Source organism: Tursiops truncatus, chromosome 13 (assembly GCF_011762595.2).
Source record: "Tursiops truncatus isolate mTurTru1 chromosome 13, mTurTru1.mat.Y, whole genome shotgun sequence".
NCBI lineage: Eukaryota > Metazoa > Chordata > Mammalia > Artiodactyla > Delphinidae > Tursiops > Tursiops truncatus.
This window is the reverse complement of record NC_047046.1, coordinates 42,051,810-42,074,077: the sequence shown is the minus strand read 5'-3', so window position 1 is coordinate 42,074,077 and position 22,268 is coordinate 42,051,810. Positions and strand designations below refer to the sequence as shown.

The following is a 22,268-nucleotide window of genomic DNA, read 5'->3' as shown; positions in this document are numbered from 1 at the left end:
TATGGATCATAGAATTTGTCTGGGGACTTCCCTGGTGGTGCAGTGGTTAAGAATCTGCCTGCCAATGCAGGGTACATGGGTTCGAGCTCTGGTCCGGGAAGATCCCACATGCTGTGGAACAACTAAGCCCATACACCACAACTACTAAGTCTGCACTCTAGAGCTCAAGAGCCCACAACTACTGAGCCCACGCATCACAAAAACTGAAGCCCTTGCACCTAAAGCCCATGCTCCGCAACAAGAGAAGCCACTGCAATGAGAAGTCCACGCACCATAACAAAGAGTAGCCCCTACTCACCACAACTAGAGAAAAGCCCACACGCAGCAACAAAGACCCAACACAGCCAAATAAACACAGCCCAACAAAACTAAATAAATAAATTTATTAAAAAAAAAATTCGCCTGTGAAGCCATCACGTCCTGAACTTTTGTTTGTTGGAAGATTTTTAATCATAGTTTCAATTTCAGTACTTGTAATTTGTCTGTTCATATTTTCTATTTCTTCCCGGTTCATTCTTGGAAGGTTGTACCTTCTAAGAATTTCTTCTAGATTGTCCATTTTAATGGTGTGTAGTTGCTTGTAGCAGTCTCTTATGAGCCTTTGTATTTCTGTGGTATCCATTTTAACTTCTCCTTTTTCATTGCTAATTTTATTAATTTGGGTCCTCTCCCTTTTTTTCTTGTTAAGTCTGGCTAAAGGTTTATCAATTTTGTTTATCTTCTCAAAGAACCAGCTTTTAGTTTCACTGATCTTTGCTATAGTTTCCTTCATTTCTATTTCATTTATTTCTGCTCTGATCTTTATGATTTCTTTCCTTCTACTAATTTGGGTTTTGTTTTTTCTTCTCTAGTTGCTTTAGGTGTAAGGTTAGGTTGTTTATTTGATATTTTTCTTGTTTCTTGAGGTAGGATTGTATTGCTATAAACTTCCCTCTTAGAACTGCTTTTGCTGCATCCCATAGGTTTTCATTGTCATTTATCTCTAGGGATTTTTGGATTTCCTCTTTGATTTCTTCAGTGATCCATTGGTTCTCTAGTAACATTGTTTAGCCTCCATGTGTGTGTGGTTTTTACAGTTTTTTTTTCTGTAATTGATTTCTAATCTCAGAGCATTGTGGTTGGAAAAGATGCTTGACATGATTTCAATTTTCTTAAATTTATCAAGGCTTGATTTGTGACCCAAGATGTGATCTATCCTGGAGAATGTTCCATGTGCACTTGAGAAGAAAGTGTATTCTGCAGTTTTTGGATGGAATGTCCTATAAATATCAATTAAGTCTATCTGGTCTAATGTGCCATTTAATGCTTGTGTTTCCTTATTAGTTTTCTGTCTGGATGATCTACACATTGGCATAAGTGGGGTGTTAAAGTCTCCCACTGTTATTGTGTTTCCCCTTTTATGGCTGTTAGCATTTGCCTTATATATTGAGGTGCTCCTATGTTGGGTGCACATATACATTTACAATTGTTATAACTTCTTCTTAGATTGATCCCTTGATCATTATGTAGTGTCCTTCCTTGTCTCTTGTAACAGTCTTTATTTTAAAGTTTATTTTGTCTGATATGAGTATTGCTACTACAGCTTTGTTTTGAATTGCATTTGCATGGAAATGCAAATCATTTTTCCATCCCCTCACTTTCAGTCTGTATGTGTCCCTAGGTCTGAAATGGGTCTCTTGTAGACAGCATATATACGGGTCTTGTTTTTGTATCCATTCAGCCAGTCTATGTCTTTTGGTTGGAGCATTTAATCCATTTACATTTAAGGTAATCATTGATATGTATGTTCCTACTGCCATTTTCTTAATTGTTTTGGGCTTGTTTTTGTAGGTCTTTTTTCTTCCCTTCCTCTTTTGTTCTCTTCTCTTGTGTTTCCCTCCTAGAGAAGTTCCTTTAGCATTTGTTGTAAAGCTGGTCTGGTGGTGCTGAATTCTCTTAGCTTTTGCTTGTCTGTAACGCTTTTGACTTCTCCGTCGAATCTGAATGACAGCCTTGCTGGGCAGAATATTATTCATTGCAGGTTTTTCCTGTTCATCACTTTAAATATATCATGCCACTCCCTTCTGGCCTGCAGAGTTTCTGCTGAAAAATCAGCTGATAACCTTATGGGGATTCCCTTGTATATTATTTGTTGCTTTTCCCTTGTTGCTTTTAATATTTTTCTTTGTATTTAATTTTTGTTAGAAAAATATGGAATGCTATGAATTTGCATGTCATCCTTGAGCAGGGGCCACACTAATCTCTGTATCGTTCCAATTTTAGTATATGTGCTGCCAAAGTGAGCACTTAATATGGATCATAGAATCAAATGTAAAACTATAAACTCTTAAAAAAAAAAGGAGAAAATTTTGGGGATCTAGGCAAAGAGTTCTTCTACGTGACACCAAAAGCATGAACCATAAAAAGGAAAAAAATTATAAATTTGGCCTCATTAAAATTACAAACTTTTGCTCTGTGGATGTCCATGTGAAGAGGATGAAAAGACAAGGTACAGAGTGAGAGAAAATATTTGCAAACCACTTAACTGACAAAGTACCAGAATCTAGAATATATAAAGAACTGTCAAAACTCAACAGTAAAAAAACTAAACAGTCTAGTTAGAAAATGGACAAAAGACATGAAAGACATTTCACTGAAGAAGGTATACAGATGGCAAATAAGCACATGAAAATATGTTCAACATTATTAGCCATTAATGGCTAATTTAATTAAAACCACACTTAGGTATCACTACACACTTATCAGAATGGCTAAAATGAAAAACAGTAACACCAAATGCTGGCAAGGATGTGTAGAAACTGGATCACTAGCATATTGCTGGTAGGAATGTAAAATGGTACAGCCACTCGGGGAAACAATTTGACAGCTTCTTATAAAACATGCAATTACCATACAATCTAGTAATTGTACACTTGGGAGATTTATATCAGAGAAATAAAAACTTACGTTCATACAAAAGCCTGCTATGAATGCAGCTTTATTCATAACAGCTCCAAACTGGAAACAACTCAAATGTTCTCCAACACATGAATAGTTAAACACTGTGGTACATCCATACCATGGAACACTACTTGCAATAATATGCAACAACTTGGATGAATCTCAAGGGAAGAAACCAAATTCCAAAAGGTTTCATATTGTACGATGCCATTTAAATAACCTTTTGAAGTTAAAACAAATCAACCTCAACATTCTCTCCAGGCTTTTTCTCACCAACATTTAAATGTATGTTGAAGTCTCTCTTATCTTAAACAAAATCTTAAAGACCACTGCATTTCAATTCTGCCTCTCTCTCTCAACTTCAAGGCCAAATACTGTCATCAACTCTTAGCTTATAGTAACCTGCTTTCTACCCTACTCCTCCCAGTGTTTTGCCAAGGTAGACTACACATAGGGTCATTAAGGTCCCTTAAGGTTGCAGTCTACCCCAGTCTACATAGTCTATAGTCTAAATTTTGTCTTCTCTAGTTTAGAAGAGTTCTCAAGAATACTCATTTACTTGACCTTCAACATAGGTTTTTTTTTGTTTTTGTTTTTGTTTTTGCGGTACGCGGGACTCTTACTGTTGTGGCCTCTCCCGTTGCGGAGCACAGGCTCCGGAAGCGCAGGCTCAGCGGCCATGGCTCACGGGCCCAGCCGCTCTGCGCCATGTGGGATCTTTCCGGACCGGGGCACGAACCCGCGTCCCCTGCATTGGCAGGCAGACTCTCAACCACTGCACCACCAGGGAAGTCCCAACATAGGTTTTAAGTAAGGGAGAGAAAGGATACACTTCAAAATACCAATAACTATCTCCAGCCCAGATCAATATCCTGAGTTCCAAATGTGTATATTCAGCTGCCTCACTGTCTCTGTGGATCAGGAATCTGGAAACAGTTTAGCCAAGTTCTCTGGCTCAGGGCCTCTCACAAAGCTGCAACCAAGTTGTCCCTCAGGACTGCACTCATCTCAAGGTTCATGGAGGAGAATCCATTTACAAGTTCACTCGTATGGTTGTTAACAAGATTCAGTTCCTTGTGGATTGTTGGACTAAGGACCTCAGTTCCATACTGGGTTTTGCTCCATACTGGGCTTTTAACAGAAGCTTCCCTCAGTTCCTTGCTACATAGGACCCTCCAAATGACAAATCACAACATGCCAACTGTGTTCCACCAGAGTAAACAAATGAGAGAGTGAGTGAGGATGAACAAGACGCAAGTCACCATCTGTAACGTAATATCTGAAGTGATGTTCCATCACTTTTGCCTATCCCATTCCTTAGAAGCAAGTCACTAGGTTCAGCCAACATCCAGGGGAGAGGGTTACTTAAGGGCATGAACACCAGAAGGTGGGGATCATTAGAGGCCATTTTAGAGGCTGCCTACTACAGATTCTATAAGCATCTCAATCTCAAAAAGTCCAAACCTCAGTTATCTTCTCCTCATACTTAGTGCTTCATAGTCCCTGAAAAAATGGCAGTGCCATATGCTAAGAGGCTAAATCCAGAAATGGAGGCACCTCTCTAACTCCGCCCTCTTCAGTACCTCCTCTTCTCCTTCCCCCACCCCCAGCACCAGCCAAATAATCATCAAATGTATCAACTATGCTGCTTAAGTTTCTCCGGAATCTGCCTTATTTCCATTTTGGGCCCAACCTTAGTGAGAACTATTATCATCTTTCATCTAGACTACTTCCATAGACTCCCATGTGGTCTCCCTGCTTCCAGTCTTGATTTCACTAATCCACTGACCACGATGCAGTCTGAGAAGTCTTTGAAAAATAAAAATATGAAGAAAAAAGAAAAGAAAATCTGAATGTGGCATTCCTCTACTTAAAACCTGTATTAGGAGGGAACATTTCTCACTAGGCGAACCAAGACAACACAGAGATGGATTAGGGGCAAAAGGATCTAGGGACTATAATATTTCCTTCTGCATATCAGCCTTCCTGCTCTCTTGATGCAGAGAGGCTTTATCTGTACAGAAAAAAAGATGGCCACCAGCAACCTTGGACTCATATCCCAACAGTTCTCCCAGAGGAAAAAAGCTGCCACTATCTCTAGCTAGAAAAGCCCCGAGGATGGACTTATTTGCCAGATTTCTGTCACTTGCTCATCACAGGAGGACAGAAACTATGAATGATTCTGCTCGGGTCATGTTAGTACCTCTTTGGTGGGACAAATGCAGTCTGTTATTAGAAAGACAGAACAGCAATAGTCACATCAAAAGCCTTCAAGGCTTCTTATTCCTTTAAAAGTATTCCGTGATCTGGCTCCTGTATCTAGCTTCATCTCTTCCCATTTTTCCACTGCTTCAGCAATCCTGAATGCCTTCCAGTTTGTGAACCATAGTCATATTTTCCTTCTTGGTCTTCCCATACGCTATTTCTTTTGTCTAAAATACTCTTCTCTTTCCCCTTCCACTTTTTCACCTGGCTAACTTTCATCTTTCAGGTGTCTACTTAAATATTACATACATCTTCATGGGGACCTAACACCTAGAATTCCCACAATACCTCATATTCTCTCATTATAATACTCAGATAGGCCTTGTTAGGACTATCTACTCATAGTCATCTAACGTTCCTGCTAGAGAGTAAGCTCTCTGAGGCCACTGACTGAGTCTATTTTGTCCACTGTGAAATCCTAGGACCTAGCACCACATTTGGCAGATGTAAGTGTTCAACAAAAATGTCTTGAAATAATAAATGAAAGTGCTGGAAGAAATACAGACCCAATTGAAGGAAAAGGAGAAAACAAAGGGATAGTAAAGAATAATACCTACCATTTATGAAGTATTTGCTGTGAACCAGACACTGCGCAAGATGCTGAACATGTATAATTGCTTCATTCATTTATCACATCAACACTATGAAGCAGGCACTATTTCGAGGCCTATTTTACTATTTAAAAAACCCCTGGGCTTCCCTGGTGGCGCAGTGGTTGAGAATCTGCCTGCTAATGCAGGGGACATGGGTTCGAGCCCTGGTCTGGGAAGATCCCACATGCCGCGGAGCAACTAGGCCTGTGAGCCACAACTACTGAGCCTGCGCATCTGGAGCCTGTGCTCTGCAACAAGAGAGGCCACGACAGTGAAAGGCCTGCACACCGCGATGAAGAGTGGCCCCCGCTTGCCACAACTAGAGAAAGGCCTTGCACAGAAATGAAGACCCAACACAGCCAAAAATAAAAATAAATAAAAGAAGGCTTAACATTAAAAAAAACAAAACAAACAAACAAAAACCCCTGAAGCTTAGAGAATTGCTTTACATGATATATATCTATCTTCCACACTCATGATGTCGACAGATAAGTAATATACAAAATTTATGAAATAAATTGCATGGTGCAATGCAAAGAGCAGAGGCTTTGGAACTAGAAAAACTTAAATGAGAATACGGACTCTATCACTTTCTAGTTGGGTACCTTCACCAAGCTATGGAAGCATCCGAATCATGGTTTCCACATACATTAAAAAGAGGATTAAATACTGTTCTTAATGTTAGATAATGTACATGAAATACATGGTATAAAATAGGTATTACTTAAATGGTAGGTTACTTCGTCAGTTCATCCACTATATATCTTGCAGTAGAAGCACAAAAGGAATTACACCATCTAGATTCTCAAAGATCTTACTATCCAGTTGGTGTGAGAAGACTATTAAGAATACCTGAAGTTAAAGAGAATATGAGGCTAAATAGTAAATACTCTACACTGCTCTGTGGTACAGATGATAAATTCAGAAGAAGAAAGAGATCCATGATAACTAGACTGGATCAGAGACAGGGCCACAAAGGAAAGAAATGTGCAGAGACTCTTAGAGGATAAGTAAGATGGAGAGTGACAGAGAGGTGTTTTTCACTCTCCCCACCTACAAGGCAGAAGCATATATTGGTAAAACCATGAAACTGCTTCCTTAATTAAAGAGCGTGGATGTGGATCATGTGAGATTTTCATGGCCAGACTGTGGAGCTGAGATTTGATAAAGTAGGAAATATGGAGCTAATAACAGTTTGGGGTCAGGGAAAGGACAGAATGAGGAAGGATAATAAACCTTAACCTTTTCATGGGAATATTGTGAAGGATTCATCTTTTTCTTCCCTAAAAAGGAAGTATTACCTCTTCTAAATGTTATTCAAACATATTTTTCATTTATATAAAAGGGAACTTGGGCTTCCCTGGTGGCGCAGTGGTTGGGGGTCCGCCTGCCGATGCACGGGGCGTGGGTTCGTGCCCCGGTCCGGGAGGATCCCACGTGCCGCGGAGCGGCTGGGCCCGTGAGCCCTGGCTGCTGAGCTTGCGCGTCTGGAGCCTATGCTCCGCAGCGGGAGGGGCCACAGCGGTGAGAGGCCCGCGTACCGCAAAAAAAAAAAAAAAAAAAGAAAGAAGCAGAACCCAAGGACTCTAATTGTGGCCCATATAACTTTTTGTATTACCAAATAATATCATATCTACATACTGGTCACAACTGGCCAACCTCAGCTTATTTATAACTCATCATATCAACTGTCATTTATAGACAGAATATTTTGTGCCATATTTTAATAAACAAGTGCCATTGTAAACTTTACCCCACGTGAAAGGTCATAGTGCCCTCAAGGAAACACAATGAATAACTCCATACAAAGATGCAAATTATAATTTCAGAATCCTGAGATAAAACTGTCTCATCCTTCCAATGTGTCTTTAAAAATGCCCACTATAGGTATTTTTATATCCTTACCCTCTTACAGTTCATTACAAAGGAACCATCAATCAGTTCTAGAGCATTCTTAAAACATTTTAAATAGCCAATGCGGTTTCTTATTACACCTCAGTCTTCTCCCATTACTCCCTTTATTTTAGGTTCTTAAACTCGGGCATTATTTTCTAACCATATGCTTCATGGCATGCTGGGGATTATATAATTTTTGTTTTTATCAAAATGGTACCCTTTTGGTTTGAGCTACATCAGGCTTTTCTTAAATTTACAATTCCAAAAGAATTACTTACAAAACAGAAGTAAAACTAGAGGGCCCAATTAAATAGAAAAATACTTCAAAAAATGGTAAGATTCTTTATAGTGTTTTTTTTTTACCACTTTACATTTGATAGATTTATGATAAAAGTGAATTACTTCCTTTCATAACTAAGTTGGTATGGAAAGTGAGAGAAAATACAGATACTACTAGACTTAGAAATGCACTGCGTATTGTCATAGCTAGTGTCTCAATTTCCAAGATACACAACAAACATGCTCATGAAATTTGAAAGATTTAAAAAAATTGGATCCTCCTGAATTCAAAGGCTAGGATCTGGACGATTTGGGGTAATATATCTTTGGTCACCAGGGCACTTTTGTCCTTTTAAATTTTTATAAACCACCAAGATTATTAAATATAATGAAAACTTGGCAGGAGCATTACTGCTGCCCTGAATGTTTTAAAGTTTTTCAGAAATGTGGATATATCAATTTAAAGGAGGGTATAATCTCTCAAGGAATTCCAGTATTATTTAAAAACCAAACCAAAAGAAGTGGAAATGGCAAAAGAGCAGAGATTCTTGGGCTTAAAACCTCTAGAAGGCTGCTAAATATTCAGGAGTAAATTTTTGGACAATTATTTTTAAAAGGTGAAAGTGTTGGAGTAGATTAGCATTTTCAACCATTCCCTCAACAAAGATTTAATTTTACATCGATTTAAGCCACATTTCAGGGATGGCCATGTTTGATTTTTACTGTAATTATTACTTTTCTATGTGTCTGCCAAATCCTGAGTTAGTGGACAGTGTGCATTCAGGCAGGCTGTTACAGGCTGAAAGAAGTCTTTTCTTTCTTTACAAGTCAGACACAGCATTAATATCTCTTCTACAGTCAAGGCTACAACACACACACACACACACACACACACACACACACACACACACACACACACACACACACACACACCCTAGTTAAACGTTTACAGCGACTGTTAAAGGCAGTTGCACAACGGAAACCTATGAAATCTACCAACTTTTAACTCCACGGCTTCCATCCCACATTTCAGAACAGCATCTCCCTTAATAAAGGAAGGAGGCAATTTTCACATGTGGGAGATTCTTTTCTTGTCCCCCTACAATGAGTGATGCGCTGGGGCAGCGGGGTAAGGAAGGCCTGAGGGCAGAGAAGGGTAGTGAAGAAGAGTTGCTCGCTCACCACGGTGGATCCTTTCTTTACCGCTTCCTGGGCATATTCCACTTGGAGTAGGTGTCCGTCCGGGGAGAAGACAGTAATTGCCCGGTCATACTGAGACGCCATTGGCGCCGGGCTACCGCAATATCCGCTGTGAGTCCCACACTGCCTCAGTCGAGGGGTCAGAGGAGTCGCACCTGCGGCCACATGCTACCCGGAAGTGCTTGCGCATGCTCAAGACGCCATCGGAAGTGATCACGGGGACAGCTCAGGGGTCCTCGTGGCCTTCCGCTGGTTCGAGGCTGTGCGTGCGAGTCGACTGTGTTCCTCCGCTGTCCTTAGTGCCTGGCGCGTGTGTCCCAATTTTCCCACGCTGGTGTTGCTCCAGGAGTGGGGTTATTAAAATGACCCTCAAAGATTAGGGCTTAATAGTGAGAACTTCAAAGATCAGGTATTTTTGTTTTCACAAACCTATTAGAGAACCAGTGGTAAGTTAATTTTCAACCTCTTATTTTTGGATTCAAATTCTGAAATGTCCTTCTCTCTCTTTCTCTTCCCCTCCATCCTTGGTTATCTTACATTATTTTAACCCAAAGAAGTTATAATTTTCGAATTTCCATTTGTCCTTGCACTTGCTCGCGCTCTTTCTCTCTTTTCATTTCTTTCGTCCATTTCTGCCTTGTGATCAAAATAGAGCAAATGAGCAAATAGTCCATCAAAGTAATGTTAATGATAGGAATTAAGGTAATACTATTTTAACCAAAGAAATTTTCTAAAAGCCCAAATTATGCTAACTTGAAAGATATCTGCAAATTTAACTGTTCTATAAAGTCTGTATAATCTGGTACAACATTACTACCTGTGAAACAACTCTTGGCTCTTTGTCCTCATCAATAAAATGGGAATATTTAAAAACTGGTAGAAAAGTGTTCGTCTGAGGTTTAATGTATTTATAGGTATAAATAACTTAAAATGGTGCCTAGTGGATAGTAATAGCCAGGTAAGTTTAAGTATTGTTATTACTTTCCATGTTTGTTGTTTTCCATCGGGGAGGATCTTAAGCTTGGTGAAACCAACCTTAACTAAAAAAAGAAAAAAGGGTACCCACAAAAGAGGAGAACTCCATACCCTCAATTCCAAATACTTAATTCAGAGTTTTGGTTGACTACTAAAAGCAATTTGTATGCCCATCTTTTTCTTTAATATTAGAAACTCTTGAAAAGTCTGGTTTTACTAAAAAAGAAAAAAATTCCTAACCAAACCAATTCACTCTAATGTTTCAAGAGTTTCTGAAATTTACAATGTTATGGTAAACCAACATTTGCAAGAAGCTGTTATTTAAAAAGTGTCTTGGTGTCCTTGTTGAATAATATGATTTTTTCTTTTTCTTTTTACATGATTATAGATCACAAGAAATTTCAAAAATCGTGCAGAGAGGTCCCCTGTACCTTTCACCCAGCTTCCCCCAATGGTAATATTTTAACATAACTATAGTACAATATCAAAACCAGGAAAATGACATTGGTACAAACTTATTCAGCTTTTACCAGTTTTACATGTACTCATTTGTGTATGTGTGCATAGTTCTATGTAATTTATCATGTGTAGATTGGTATACGCACTACCACAATCAAATACAGAACTGTTCCATGACCACAAAGGTCCCTTGTGCTGTTCACTTACAGTCATACCCATCCTACTTCCCTCCCCCAACCCTGGAAACCACGAATCTGTTCTTCATCTCTGTAATTTTGTCATTTCAAAAATTTTATATAAATAAAATCATACAGTATGTAACTTTTTATTTTAAGATAATTGTAGATTCACAGGAAGTTACAATGATAATACAGAATGGTCTCCTGTACCCTTCACTTAGTTTACCCAATATGTTACATTTTATTGACTATAGTACAATATGAGAATGAGGAAATTGACGTTGGTAGAAAATATGTATATAGCTTTGATTGAAAGACATTTTGAAAGTGTTATGATGTATTTTAGCATTTATTTCACAAATATGATAGCAGTAAAATGTTGACAAGGATTAATTGACACATTTGTGATTCACATTGACACTGCAGCTTAACACTGTGGCTTTAGGCAGGTATATTTCACTTCACAAAAAACTAGTTTCCTGGGCTTCCCTGGTGGCTCAGTGGTTGAGAGTCCGCCTGCCGATGCAGGGGACACGGGTTCGTGCCCCGTTCCGGGAAGATCCCACATGCCGCGGAGCGGCTGGGCCTGTGAGCCAATGGCCGCTGAGGCTGCGCGTCTGGAGCCTGTGCTCCGCAACAGGAGAGGCCACAACAGTGAGAGGCCCGCGTACCGCAAAAAACACAAAACAAAACAAAACTAGTTTCCTGATCTGTAAAACAAGGGTAATAATACTTACTTCATAATCTTGTTGTGAAGAGCAAATAATGTGTTAGTGCACATAGGGCAGTGCCTGACACAGATAAGCACTTGAAAAATGTTAACTGTTACTAATCATTGAGTTAACTAAAAAGTTAAGATTATTCTGTAAGAGAGAAATTAGGAAAGTAAAAAAATGTAGCATGAACCCATTTATATATTTTTAATATGTATATATGTATAAATATACATTTGTAAGTATACAGACAAAAAAGAGTGAAAGAACATACACCAATTTGACAAAAGTGGTTTTCTTTGCAGGAGGCCAGGGATTGGAAGGAGAATGGGGAGACATGGTAAGGAAAGAGAAGTTACTGTTCCAAACTTCATATGTATAACTGTATTATTTAAAAAATTTTACAGCAAGCATAGTTTATACTTAAACAATAAAAACAACATTGAGAAAGTTTAATGCTTAGAGGCTTCCAGCAATGACAGCCTTGATGGTTTGAGCCAAATATCCTACTGAGAACAATTAGAAATATTGAACAAAGTATTTTTTTTAAATTATGTATGCTGACTCCAACTAGGGTTTGTGGTGCCAAGATTCAGAAGAGAAGGAAAACTCGTAGAGAGTAAGCCTAGCATCTTCCCTTGGAGGTATTTGCCTATTTCCAAAGCACTCACTAGGTGAGAAGGAGACCTTTGATAAACAAAAACTGGAGTTCAAAGTCTGTCAGGGTATAGAGGTCATGAAAAACACCTAGGCTTTTGTTTGGGACTCAGGGGGCCACAGCCCCGAAGTAAGAGTGAAACAAAAATAGACCTGTTCTCACAGGGACCTACGTTGAGCTTTGAATCATCTCAATCCATGATTGGAATAAAGCAGTGTTTCTCAGACTGTGGTTCAGAGATCTTGGAGGTACCCAGAAAACTTTCAAGGGATTCACAATGTCAAGCCTATAGTGAAAACACTGAAACAGTATTTGCCCTTTCACGGTGTGGATATTTACATTCACAGTGCAAAAGAAATGGGTAAAACTGCTAGAGCCTTAGAATAAATCAAGGCAGTAGTACCAAACTGTGCTAGTAAACATTGTATTTTTTACCACTAAGCACCTATGGAAAAAAATGCCAATTTCATTTTAGAGTATCATTGAATAAGCAGTAAATTATTAATTTTATTAAATCTTGTCTCTTGAGTACCTGTCTTTTTAATATTCAGAATGACATAATGGGCAGTACTCATAAAGCACCTCTGCTGCCTCCAAAGTAAGATAGTTAGCTTGAGAAAAAGCACTTTTTAAAATATTTGAGTTGCTAACCGAACCAGCCCCCTTTCTTGTTGGACACCATTTATACTTGAAAGAATGACTGACACACTGTGGTTATTCAGAGTTATAGTTTGGGCAGGCATTTCTTGAAAATGAACAAAATTAGCCTGTCATTTCAAAAAAACAACAGTATGTGTTTCAAAAGATAAATTTCAAGCTTTTAAGCAAAAATTAGAATTTTGGCAGACTTGTATACATCACCATGAACTTGACAACCTTCCCATAATTAAAAACTTTACTGGGACTTCCCTGGTGGCGCAGTGGTTAAGAATCCGCCTGCCAATGCAGGGGATACAGGCTTGAACCCTGGTCCAGGAGGATCCCACATGCCATGGAGTAACTAAGCCCCAGCACCACAACTACTGAGCCTGTGCTCTAGAGCCCGTGAGCCACAACTACTGAGCCCATGTACCGCAACTACTGAAGCCCACGTGCCTAGAGCCCACGCTCCTCAACAAGAGAAGCCACTGAAAGGAGAAGCCCGCGCACCGCAATGACGAGTAGCCCGCGCTTGCCGCAACTAGAGAAAGCCTGCGCACACCAACAAAGACCCAACACAGCCATAAATAAATAAATAAATAAAATTTATTTTAAAAAAAAAAAGACATTCAAATTGCTGTAGACCAATGGATTTTAATGTAATAATCAAAGTTCACTCACAGGATTCTAAATTGTGTTTCAACCAACTTTAAAAAACTATCACCTTTTGAGCACTGGTCTAGTATCAAAGGAGACCCAATGATTGAAATTCACTGAATGATTGATGTGCAGTGATTTAAAAAGGCTATAAAAAATACTCCTCTATTTTCTAATACATATCTTTGTGAGTTTTTTCCCTGTATTTCAACCAAAATAACATATTGCAACAGTTTGCATGTAGAAAGAGATATAAGAATACAACTATATTTTATTAAGCCAGACATGAATGAGATTTACAATCTCATTCTTCTCACTAATTTTCCCAATTTGGGAAAATATAGTTTTTTTAATAGAAATATATAAAACATACATATCAATATGTAATGAGTTTACTATTTTAAATGAATTAATAAGTAAAATGTTTTAATTTCTTATACGATCAGTATTCATAGATATAACCCACATAAACAAAAGCTCTTTGAGATCTTCAGTAATTTTTAAGAGGGTAAAGTGTTCCTAAGGCCAAAAAGTTGGGAAGCACTGGGATAAAGCATTGCTAGTGCCCCTAGATGATTAGCTACCTGCCAGAAGCAAAAGTAAATCCTTTGTAGAGGAAGATAAGATCATGTAGAAGCTCAAATAATTACTACACTTTCTCATTTGCAATACCATGTACTCAATCAAAAATAACCGGGCACACACAAAAAATGGTGTGACCAAAGAACAAGAGAAACAGCAGACAATATAGCATCTAGATAATGGAGTTATCAGATGCAGATTTTTAAAACAAATAAGATAATTATATTCAAGGGGTTAAAGACAAGATCAAGATTTTCAGCAGGAACTAGAACTATCAATAAAGCACATATTGGAAACTGTAGAAATGAAAACTAACTACATACATTAATTGAGATTAAGAGTTCAATAAATGGATTTAAAATCAGCGTAGATATAGTTGAAGAGAGAAGTGGAGAACTAGAAGATAGTTTTATATGTATATAAAATCTCCATATCTTGGAAATTCAAAGTTTTCTCTGTGAATTACTAGTAAGAATGATTAAAAATAAAAACTAATGAATAAAGATGTAAAAAAAAAGTAATATAAAATAAAAACTAATGGATGCACCGAAAAAAGAAAAAAAACCCTCCATATCAAAGCAGAGAGAGGTAAAAGGATAGAGAACACTGAAAAGGAATTTAAAACGTTTTGGATATGCTGAAAAGCCTAATGTTTGGATATGCTGAAAAGCCTATTTCAGTACCAGAACAATAGCAGATAGAAAAATAGGGCAGAAACACGTAAAGATAGTTTGTTTAGAAATTTTCAAAACTGACAAAAGAATCAAGCAACAGATTCAGGAAAAACTATTAACAACAAGCAGGATAAATGAAAGAAATTCAGCTTAGAAAACCCATAATAAACCTGCATGTATGTATTGGCCACTTCGTTACTGTGAAGTCTTTAAATCTTTTGTCCATTTTTGTTAATAGGGTTGTTTGTCTTCTTACTGAGTTGTAAGGGTTCTTTAAATATTCTAGATACAGGTTCTTGTTTTCATACATTTTCTCATGGAGTATAACTTGCCTTTACATTTTCTTATAATCCTTTGAAGAGCAGATTTTTTAATTTTATTGAAATCCAATTTATCAATCTTTCTCTTATGCTTCTTGCTTTTGGTTATGTCTAAGAAATATTTAACCTAAGGTCATGAAGATTTTCTCCAATTTTTTGTTTCAGAAGTTTTATAGTTTTATTTTTTACGTTTAGGTCCACAATCTCTTTCAAGTTAACTTTTGTGTCTATGTGAGGAAAAGGTCAAAGTTCATTTTTAAAAACATGGATGAAACATGGATTGTTGTTTCAAAACAATCTTTTCTCTATTGAATTACCTTGGCATCTGTATTAGTTTCCTATAGCTGCCATCATAAATTCCCACAAACCTGGTGGCTTAAAACAGAAATTTATTCTGTCACAATTCTGGAGGCCAGAAGGCTGAAATCATGGTGTCTACGGGACTGCTCTATAATATTATGCTATTATTTTTCTTTTATAGAAAATATACAATAAATGTGATTGATAAGTTAGCTTAGTATATAATTAGGACAGTAGTTTGTAACGTATTGAATAACATCAATATTTTAGTGCACATTGCATAATTCAACCATCAATGTTAGATGGGGAATAAACATTGTATTAGTTTCCTATTGCTACTTGAACAAATTATCACAAACGTAAAGCTTAAAACAACACAAATTTATTACTTTACAGTTTTAGAGGTCAGATGTCCAAAAGGGTCTCACTGGGCTATAATTAAGGTGTCGGCAGGGTTTTGTTACTTCTGGAGGCTCTAGGGGAGAATCTGTTTCCTTGCCTTTTCCAGCATCTCGAGGTCACCCACATTCCTTGGCTTATAACCCCCTTCTATCTTCAAAGCCAGCAATGTCCAGTCAATTCTTTCTCAAGGTGCCATCTCTCTGATTACGACTCTTCAGCCTCACTGTTCTCCTTTTAGAGATATCTGTGATTACACTGGGCTCACTCAAATAATTCAGGTTAATCTTTGTATTTTAAGGTCAGCTGGTAAACCACTTTAATTCCATCTGGAAACTTAATTCCATGTTGCCATGTAACCTATCATATTCACAGGTTCTGAAGACTGGGAAGTAGTCATCTTTGTGAGGATGAAATTATTGTGCCTATCATACCCATTCATAGGGAAAGTAGCTATGAATTCGTAGGGAAATTATAAATCCTATAAATTGTGAAGTAGTTCAACAGTTATATTCTTTTACTAAAGGTAAAGTAACTGCACATCATGCACAAGGTCAGGAAACATGTTAAACAGGAAAAAAAAAATCATATGATCTCTAAATTATTGCCAGAAACTCTCTCAAGGATAGACTACCAAGTATTTTGGACCATTTCTAGCCTTGAAGTATGTATTTCTCTTCTTATTAGATTATTAAGTACAAATCTTATCCTTGTTTAGTAATTTACAATATCACGTGTTTCTGCATATTTTACCTGTTAAAATTGACACAGTCTTAAAGAACCTAAGGTAAGACTATCACTTAGCACAGTGACTGTGCATAATAAATGCTAACTAAATGATTAAACAATTTATTATTTCTAATAGCCTTTTAAATAGGGCGGCTGTTTTTTAGAAAGGTGAATGAGATACAGAAATGCCCTGTCCAGTATCATACCACAGGTGGACGAACTGGGAACTCCAAACTTGGGCATCCATCACAGTGAGTTACGACTGCATAGAGCTTCCCATAGAAACTAATTTTTTTGAAGCAATACTTTCTTATAACATTAAATCCCCAAATATAATTGATTCAGCTCCTTCTTAATTCATTAAATATTTGATACTATAAGAAGAAATGGAAATGCACCAGAGAGGCCTAAGTTATAGTCTACTTTGAATGAAATCTTCTGGAGTATTGAAAATAAAGTCTTTTATGAAGAATTGGGAAAGGTGATGTGTTCTTGCCTGGAATAGTGATTATATATATAGATGTATGCTCTTCACCTTATAGTCTTGAAATCTGTGGAAGCCACAACTGAAAATGACTCATCAAATGCCATGGTGACAGTAAGCAGAGAAATATTTTGAAAGATATGACCTGAGGGGTTTTGCTCTGAGCCCAATTACAAGCAGACAGGCTTGGTCTGTGCCTTCCCAATGTATTATAAGAATTTATGGCAGCACTGGGGCTTAAACTATCAGCTAATTTGATAGTACAGAGATTCTACTAATTATAAAACAATAAGTATTAAAGAAATGTTTGTACGAAAGTAATCTCAATTATCTGCAAATTCACGATTTCTTTTGTGGATTGAGGTAATTTTAATGCCATGATTATATAGTTTCACTAAATATTGAGCATATTCCTACAGCACTTCAAGCTATCACTTCAGTGAAATACATTTAAGGAATACAGATTCATGTAAAACAAATAAAAAATTAAAGCATATTTGAAAATCAAGCATGGATAATTTCCTTATTACCTTTTTTTGGTTTGTACTACATTCATTAGTGTGAATAATCAACACTTAATTGTTCATCCAGATTATTTTATTTACTCTGAGCTATTGTATATTCTAAAAAACCTTTCACATCTTCATTATGTGATCTCAATTCCTTTTTCAGATGTCTCAATCCAAGAACAATTTAAATAATGGGACTGATTTTTCTGGTTGGGGAGATGGTTGCCTGGGTAGCTCATTTTTAAGTTCCCAGAGTCATTTCTCAAACTTGGGCCAACTGCTCGTATTCATTCTCTGTTTTCTCCTTAACTAAATGCTGGGGACTCTATTCTTTTCTTTCCAGCTCTGATACCACTCAATCTGTACCTCGGGATTCCTCTCTCTTAATGGTGAAGTGAGACAGGATTTACTAGATGCTTCTATCTTTTTTCTAACTCAGGGCGTTTTACAGGTACAAAGACTCCAAAATTCTAAGAAAGTTCCTCCAGGCTACAACGTTCCATAAGGAATGTTCCATTCACTTTCTGAATTTTCCACTTTTCCAGGTCAAGCTGATTGATTGGTTTACAGTGGACGCTTAAGAGTAAGATAAAGTCCCTTTTAAAAAGTGTCTTCTCAAAAAAAAAAAAGTGTCTTCTCTTGGGGAGATCATATGTATTTTTGGATGGATCTTTACACCAGTGCTACCCCTCTGATTTCATGTGATGGACACATAGAAAATACTGGTATTTTTATGGCACACATGGTATCAGAGAAAACTGTGGTCCATGCCTAGAGGCTCGGGGGTGCCCTAGGCTCTAGCATGCTACTCTGAAGGAATAAACACCTTAAGCAGATCTCTTACCCATTCTGTTGATTTCCTTTCCTGCTGTTGGGAAACTGTAATTTAGACAAAAAATGTACCCATCTCTGGGTACCTCCTTGGAATAGGAGTCCCCTTGGCACATTTTTTTTTTTTTTCTGGGATATAGTAGTTCAGACAGTGTTCCTACTGGTTCATGTCATTCTTCTAAAATTTCTGTGCTATCTGCCTAGCAGACAGAACTGAAGCAGTAAGAGTCTTTTTCATTTCTCCTACTGAAATATTGTTTTTAACTACTAAGGCACGTTTGTGTAAACATCAAGACAAGATGATGGCAGCCAGGCTTTCATCTTGAAAGACTTAGTGATGGATTTCGTTTCTGTTCTGAATTCAATAGGTATAGGTTTTCTAAATTGATGTGTTACATTATGTCCAAATATACCAGAGTATTTTTGTCAAGGCTTAGGGTAGTGAAAGACAATTAAATTCCTAAGAGTAACTCCTATTTGTAGGAGTACAAATCATCTTACTTTTATTCTTAGGATGGCTTGAGCCTTTTCATCCTTTAGGCCTCAGTTTAAATATAACCGAGGGGACTTCCCACCCTAACCCACACGAGTGCCTCTGTCACTCTCTCTCAGTTCCCTGTTTGCTAGTCTTTCTTAGTACTTTAATTTTTTTTTTAGCTGTGCCATGTGGCATGTGGGATCTTATTTCCCCAACCAGGAATAGAACCCGTGCCCCTTGCAGTGGAAGGGCAGAATCCTCACTACTGGACCACCAAGGAAGTCCCTGTTAGTGCTTTACATACGTACATATTTGTTTACTTGTTTCTGGTCTCTCAACTCTATCACAGCTGTATCCTAGGTGCCTAGCATAAAGCCTAGCACATAAAATGCACCCAAATTTGCTGAATGAATGAAACTCATGACCTTTTTGTGAAGAGCATTTATTTGAAACATAAATTTTAAAATATGAAAATTTCCTTTATTTTTTCCGATATAGTTTATACATAAACTAAGGGATTGATTTTTGAGCCTCATTAAAGTTGGGTAGGATTGATTTTTGAGCCTCATTAATGTTGGGTAACACTTTTAAACTTTTCCTTTGTGTTACATGAAAGTCTAAATTTACACCATAGTAGTAAACCCCACACCAACACATTACACACATTTGCCCATGTCCCTTACAAAATTTGAAAGCTATGGCTTTTTGCCTCACACTGATTGGAAGCCTGGTAGCTTGGGCCTAATTTACAAGCCACTAAATATTGCAAAAGAAAAGAGCAAGGGTGCCCTATTTCAAAAGTTAATTCCGAAGATGCAAGTCAGATGAAATCGACCCACATTTCTAACAAGGGTTTATCCTAAGAGGTGAACTCTTCAACTGTGGCCTTTTCAGCCAACTTGGCCGACTGACCCGAGTGCAGGACACAGCCTTCGTTTCCCGATTTTGCGTCGCGCTTACTTTCCAATTGTTAAGAACGACTGTGTGTGCGCGCGAGACCGTGGACTCGGAGGTGCGCACTGGGGGCGTAGCTGAGCCATTCAAACCAGCGAATCCGCGTTCCCCCCGTCCTCCCAACTCTGCCTCATCTTGGCAGATGCCCCACGGGTTGGCACGAACTCCCGGGTCCTGACTTCCCTCCTCCCATCTCCGGGGTACCCGAACAGCTCGGGGAGGCCACTTCTTCCCCGGAGGGGGTAAGGATGAAGTTGGAAAAACTAAACGCGGTCTACAGCAGAGCGCCGAAACGGAGGCTGAGGGACGCTCCAGCACGCGGAGCGGGAGGAAAGCGGCCCCGCGCGAAAGGGGCGGGCCGGCTCGGGCGCTCGCATTTCCTGTGACAGGGGCTGCCCTAGCCGCTCCCTCTCCCGCGGCGGCGGGACCATTTCCTGAATCGCTGAAACGGAGGGAGGGCTGGGGCGCGGCCCTACCACAAGCGCAGGGGGCCGGGGGGTGGCGTGGAAGGAAAGGTGGAGGAACGGGAGGGCGACCAAGAGCAGGGAAGTTCTGCTGGGGCTGTGGTTCCAAAGTACCGCGCAGAAACTGGACTAGTACGGGCCAGAGTTCCCCGTCCAGGCTGGGCCGGCCGGCTGCCCGTCGGGCGCTGGAGCATCCCCCCTCCCCGCGCTCTCAACGTGGTTCGGCCCGAGAGACCGGCGTCTTTCCCCCAGTTTGCCGTTCACCCGGAGCGCTTGGGACTTGCCGATAGTGGTGACGGCGGCAACATGTCCGTGGCGTTCGCGGCCCCGAGGCAGCGCGGCAAGGGGGAGATCACTCCCGCTGCGATTCAGAAGGTGAAACCGCGTGGGGTCGGAGATGCCAGGCCCTGCCCGCGTTTGGGAGGGACCCGGGGGCCGGGCCGGGAGTCGGCCGGGCTGGGGGCGGAGGCGGGCCTGCTGGGAGGCGGGTGGGTGTGGGAACCCGAGCCGCGGGCTGCGCCCGAGTGGGTGGCGGAAGGGGGCGAACCAGTTCTCTCGAGGAGTCCCGCGCGCGTTTGGGCTCCTTCCTACAGGCACAAAAGCCCAAGCAACTGGCGCCTGATTTCTCTAGGGATGGGGCGGTGTTCGCGCGGCGGGGCGCGTGCACCCGGCGGTGGCGGCCGCGCGAGGAAGGGCTGTTTTCCGCGGCCCGCGCCCCCCGCGCGTCGCTCCGGAGTTACTTTGGCGTCGCCCCGCCCCGCGCGCCGAGGCGGCTCTGTGCAGACCTCACCTAGGGTCGCCGGGGGCCCGAGGGGAAGCCGGAGCGTTGCTGTCTCTCCGCGCAGAGCTGCAAACTCCGGCCGAGTTGGGGAGCTCTCACCAGAACTTGGGGGACGCGGCAGGGAACCTTAGTCGAGGCTCAGGGGCGGGCGAGGGAGAACCCTCTGGATTTCGGGGTTCTCTCGGAGTCCCTCCTCCCTTCCGGATGCACCCCTTACCTCTACAGCTGTAGCGAATACTCATTGATCGCCTACAGCAGGCGCTGAGGCTGCAGTGGTGAGCATGGTCCTTGCCTTCACGGAGCTTACAGTCGAGTAGTGGAGACAGTCTGATTCTCGTGACCAATTGCAGAAGTAGTGATAAATACACAGGGAGCTGTGCTGTCGTTGCTGTTACTTGCCAGTTGGGGACACAAAGATTCTTTATTCTCTACCCCTTGTTGCCTATGAGCAAGGCAGCGTTCTGAGTTTTAGTTAACCGACTTTGAAAAGTTACTTAGAAAATTTTGCAGTTTACCTTAAATATTTCGGTTTTGTTTTATGCACCGGAACAAAGGTGAAAATTGAAGAGAAGTCAACTTCTGGTACCACTCAGGATACAATCCTACGCCCGGTAGATTATGTTAATTGGCTTCTGTTGACTCTCAGGTTCTTTGTAGTGTGGCATTTGACATTTGCCCAACTGTTGCTTTATTTTTATGAACAAACCGGCTTGGCAGTGCCTGAAAATGCAGTGCTTTTCGTGTAGCGTACTGGGCTAAGTCTGCGGCCTGGCAAACAGCTTCAAGTACACATAGGCAAAACGTGTCTCTGGAAGGCTTCGCTTTTTATTTTTGGCCTGTAGAAAAGTTCTGAGTTTTTCTTTTTCTTTTTCTGTAAAGAGTTTTTCTTACATATATCTAAAGATATTTATCATGGGTGATTAATTCAGGAGATGCTGATCAGTTAAAGTTTTCATCCTCAGCTGAGGAGAGAAAAAGGATTCCAAATTAAGTGCCTCATTCTATAGTGTGAGGGATTGATGTTAGGTATGAGACAAATATTCTAATGGTGAAGTTTATTAGGTTGAAGAATCCGAGAAGATAGGTTGTGAAATCGTTAGAGTGGAGATTGTATTAACACATTTTAAAGACAAATTTTTTGGCATCTGATGATTAAGAAGAAAACTGCATTTTTTAGAAGGGCATGTTAATATTTTTTTCCAGCGATATGAATCATATGCACAGTATTTTTTTCTGCATATGATTCATATGCAGAAAAGTCATACTGTTCAATGGGTTTTCGTGTTTAGTTAAAAGAATTACATTAACTC

General features: G+C 39.7%; 2 protein-coding genes, 2 long non-coding RNA genes and 1 other non-coding gene across 9 annotated transcripts in view; 2 read left to right on the top strand and 3 right to left on the bottom strand.

Annotated features, from left to right (window-relative positions):
* Positions 1–9,674, bottom strand: part of PSMA8 (proteasome 20S subunit alpha 8) — a 32,017-nt gene extending 22,343 nt beyond the window's left edge. Inside the window, exon 1 of the mRNA XM_019930480.3 lies at positions 9,156–9,674. Within this exon, the coding sequence (XP_019786039.1) occupies positions 9,156–9,257 (102 nt within the window). The 5' untranslated portion in view covers positions 9,258–9,674. The remainder of the gene's footprint in view (positions 1–9,155) is intronic.
* Positions 1–13,235, top strand: part of LOC141276193 (uncharacterized) — a 55,331-nt gene extending 42,096 nt beyond the window's left edge. Inside the window, exons 3-4 of the long non-coding RNA XR_012325362.1 lie at positions 10,537–10,602; positions 11,805–13,235. This is a non-coding gene — a long non-coding RNA (uncharacterized lncRNA). The remainder of the gene's footprint in view (positions 1–10,536; positions 10,603–11,804) is intronic.
* LOC117307770 (U6 spliceosomal RNA) lies at positions 2,185–2,286 on the bottom strand. The gene has a single exon (XR_004521648.1). It is a non-coding gene; the product is annotated as a U6 spliceosomal RNA (small nuclear RNA).
* A 2,460-nt stretch (positions 13,236–15,695) lies between the features above and the next one.
* Positions 15,696–21,421, bottom strand: LOC141276194 (uncharacterized). Its single transcript, XR_012325363.1, has 2 exons — positions 21,176–21,421; positions 15,696–15,962 (listed from the first exon to the last, which is right to left on the bottom strand). It is a non-coding gene; the product is annotated as an uncharacterized lncRNA (long non-coding RNA).
* SS18 (SS18 subunit of BAF chromatin remodeling complex) overlaps positions 20,265–22,268 on the top strand; it is a 76,028-nt gene continuing 74,024 nt past the window's right edge. The window contains exon 1 of one of the 5 annotated variants that reach the window (XM_004311165.4): positions 20,265–20,552. In XM_004311165.4, coding sequence (XP_004311213.1) covers positions 20,484–20,552 — 69 coding nt within the window. In that variant the 5' untranslated portion in view covers positions 20,265–20,483. The remainder of the gene's footprint in view (positions 20,553–22,268) is intronic. The other 4 variants (XM_004311166.4, XM_019930477.3, XM_073790630.1 and 1 more) reach the window with 4 other exon arrangements.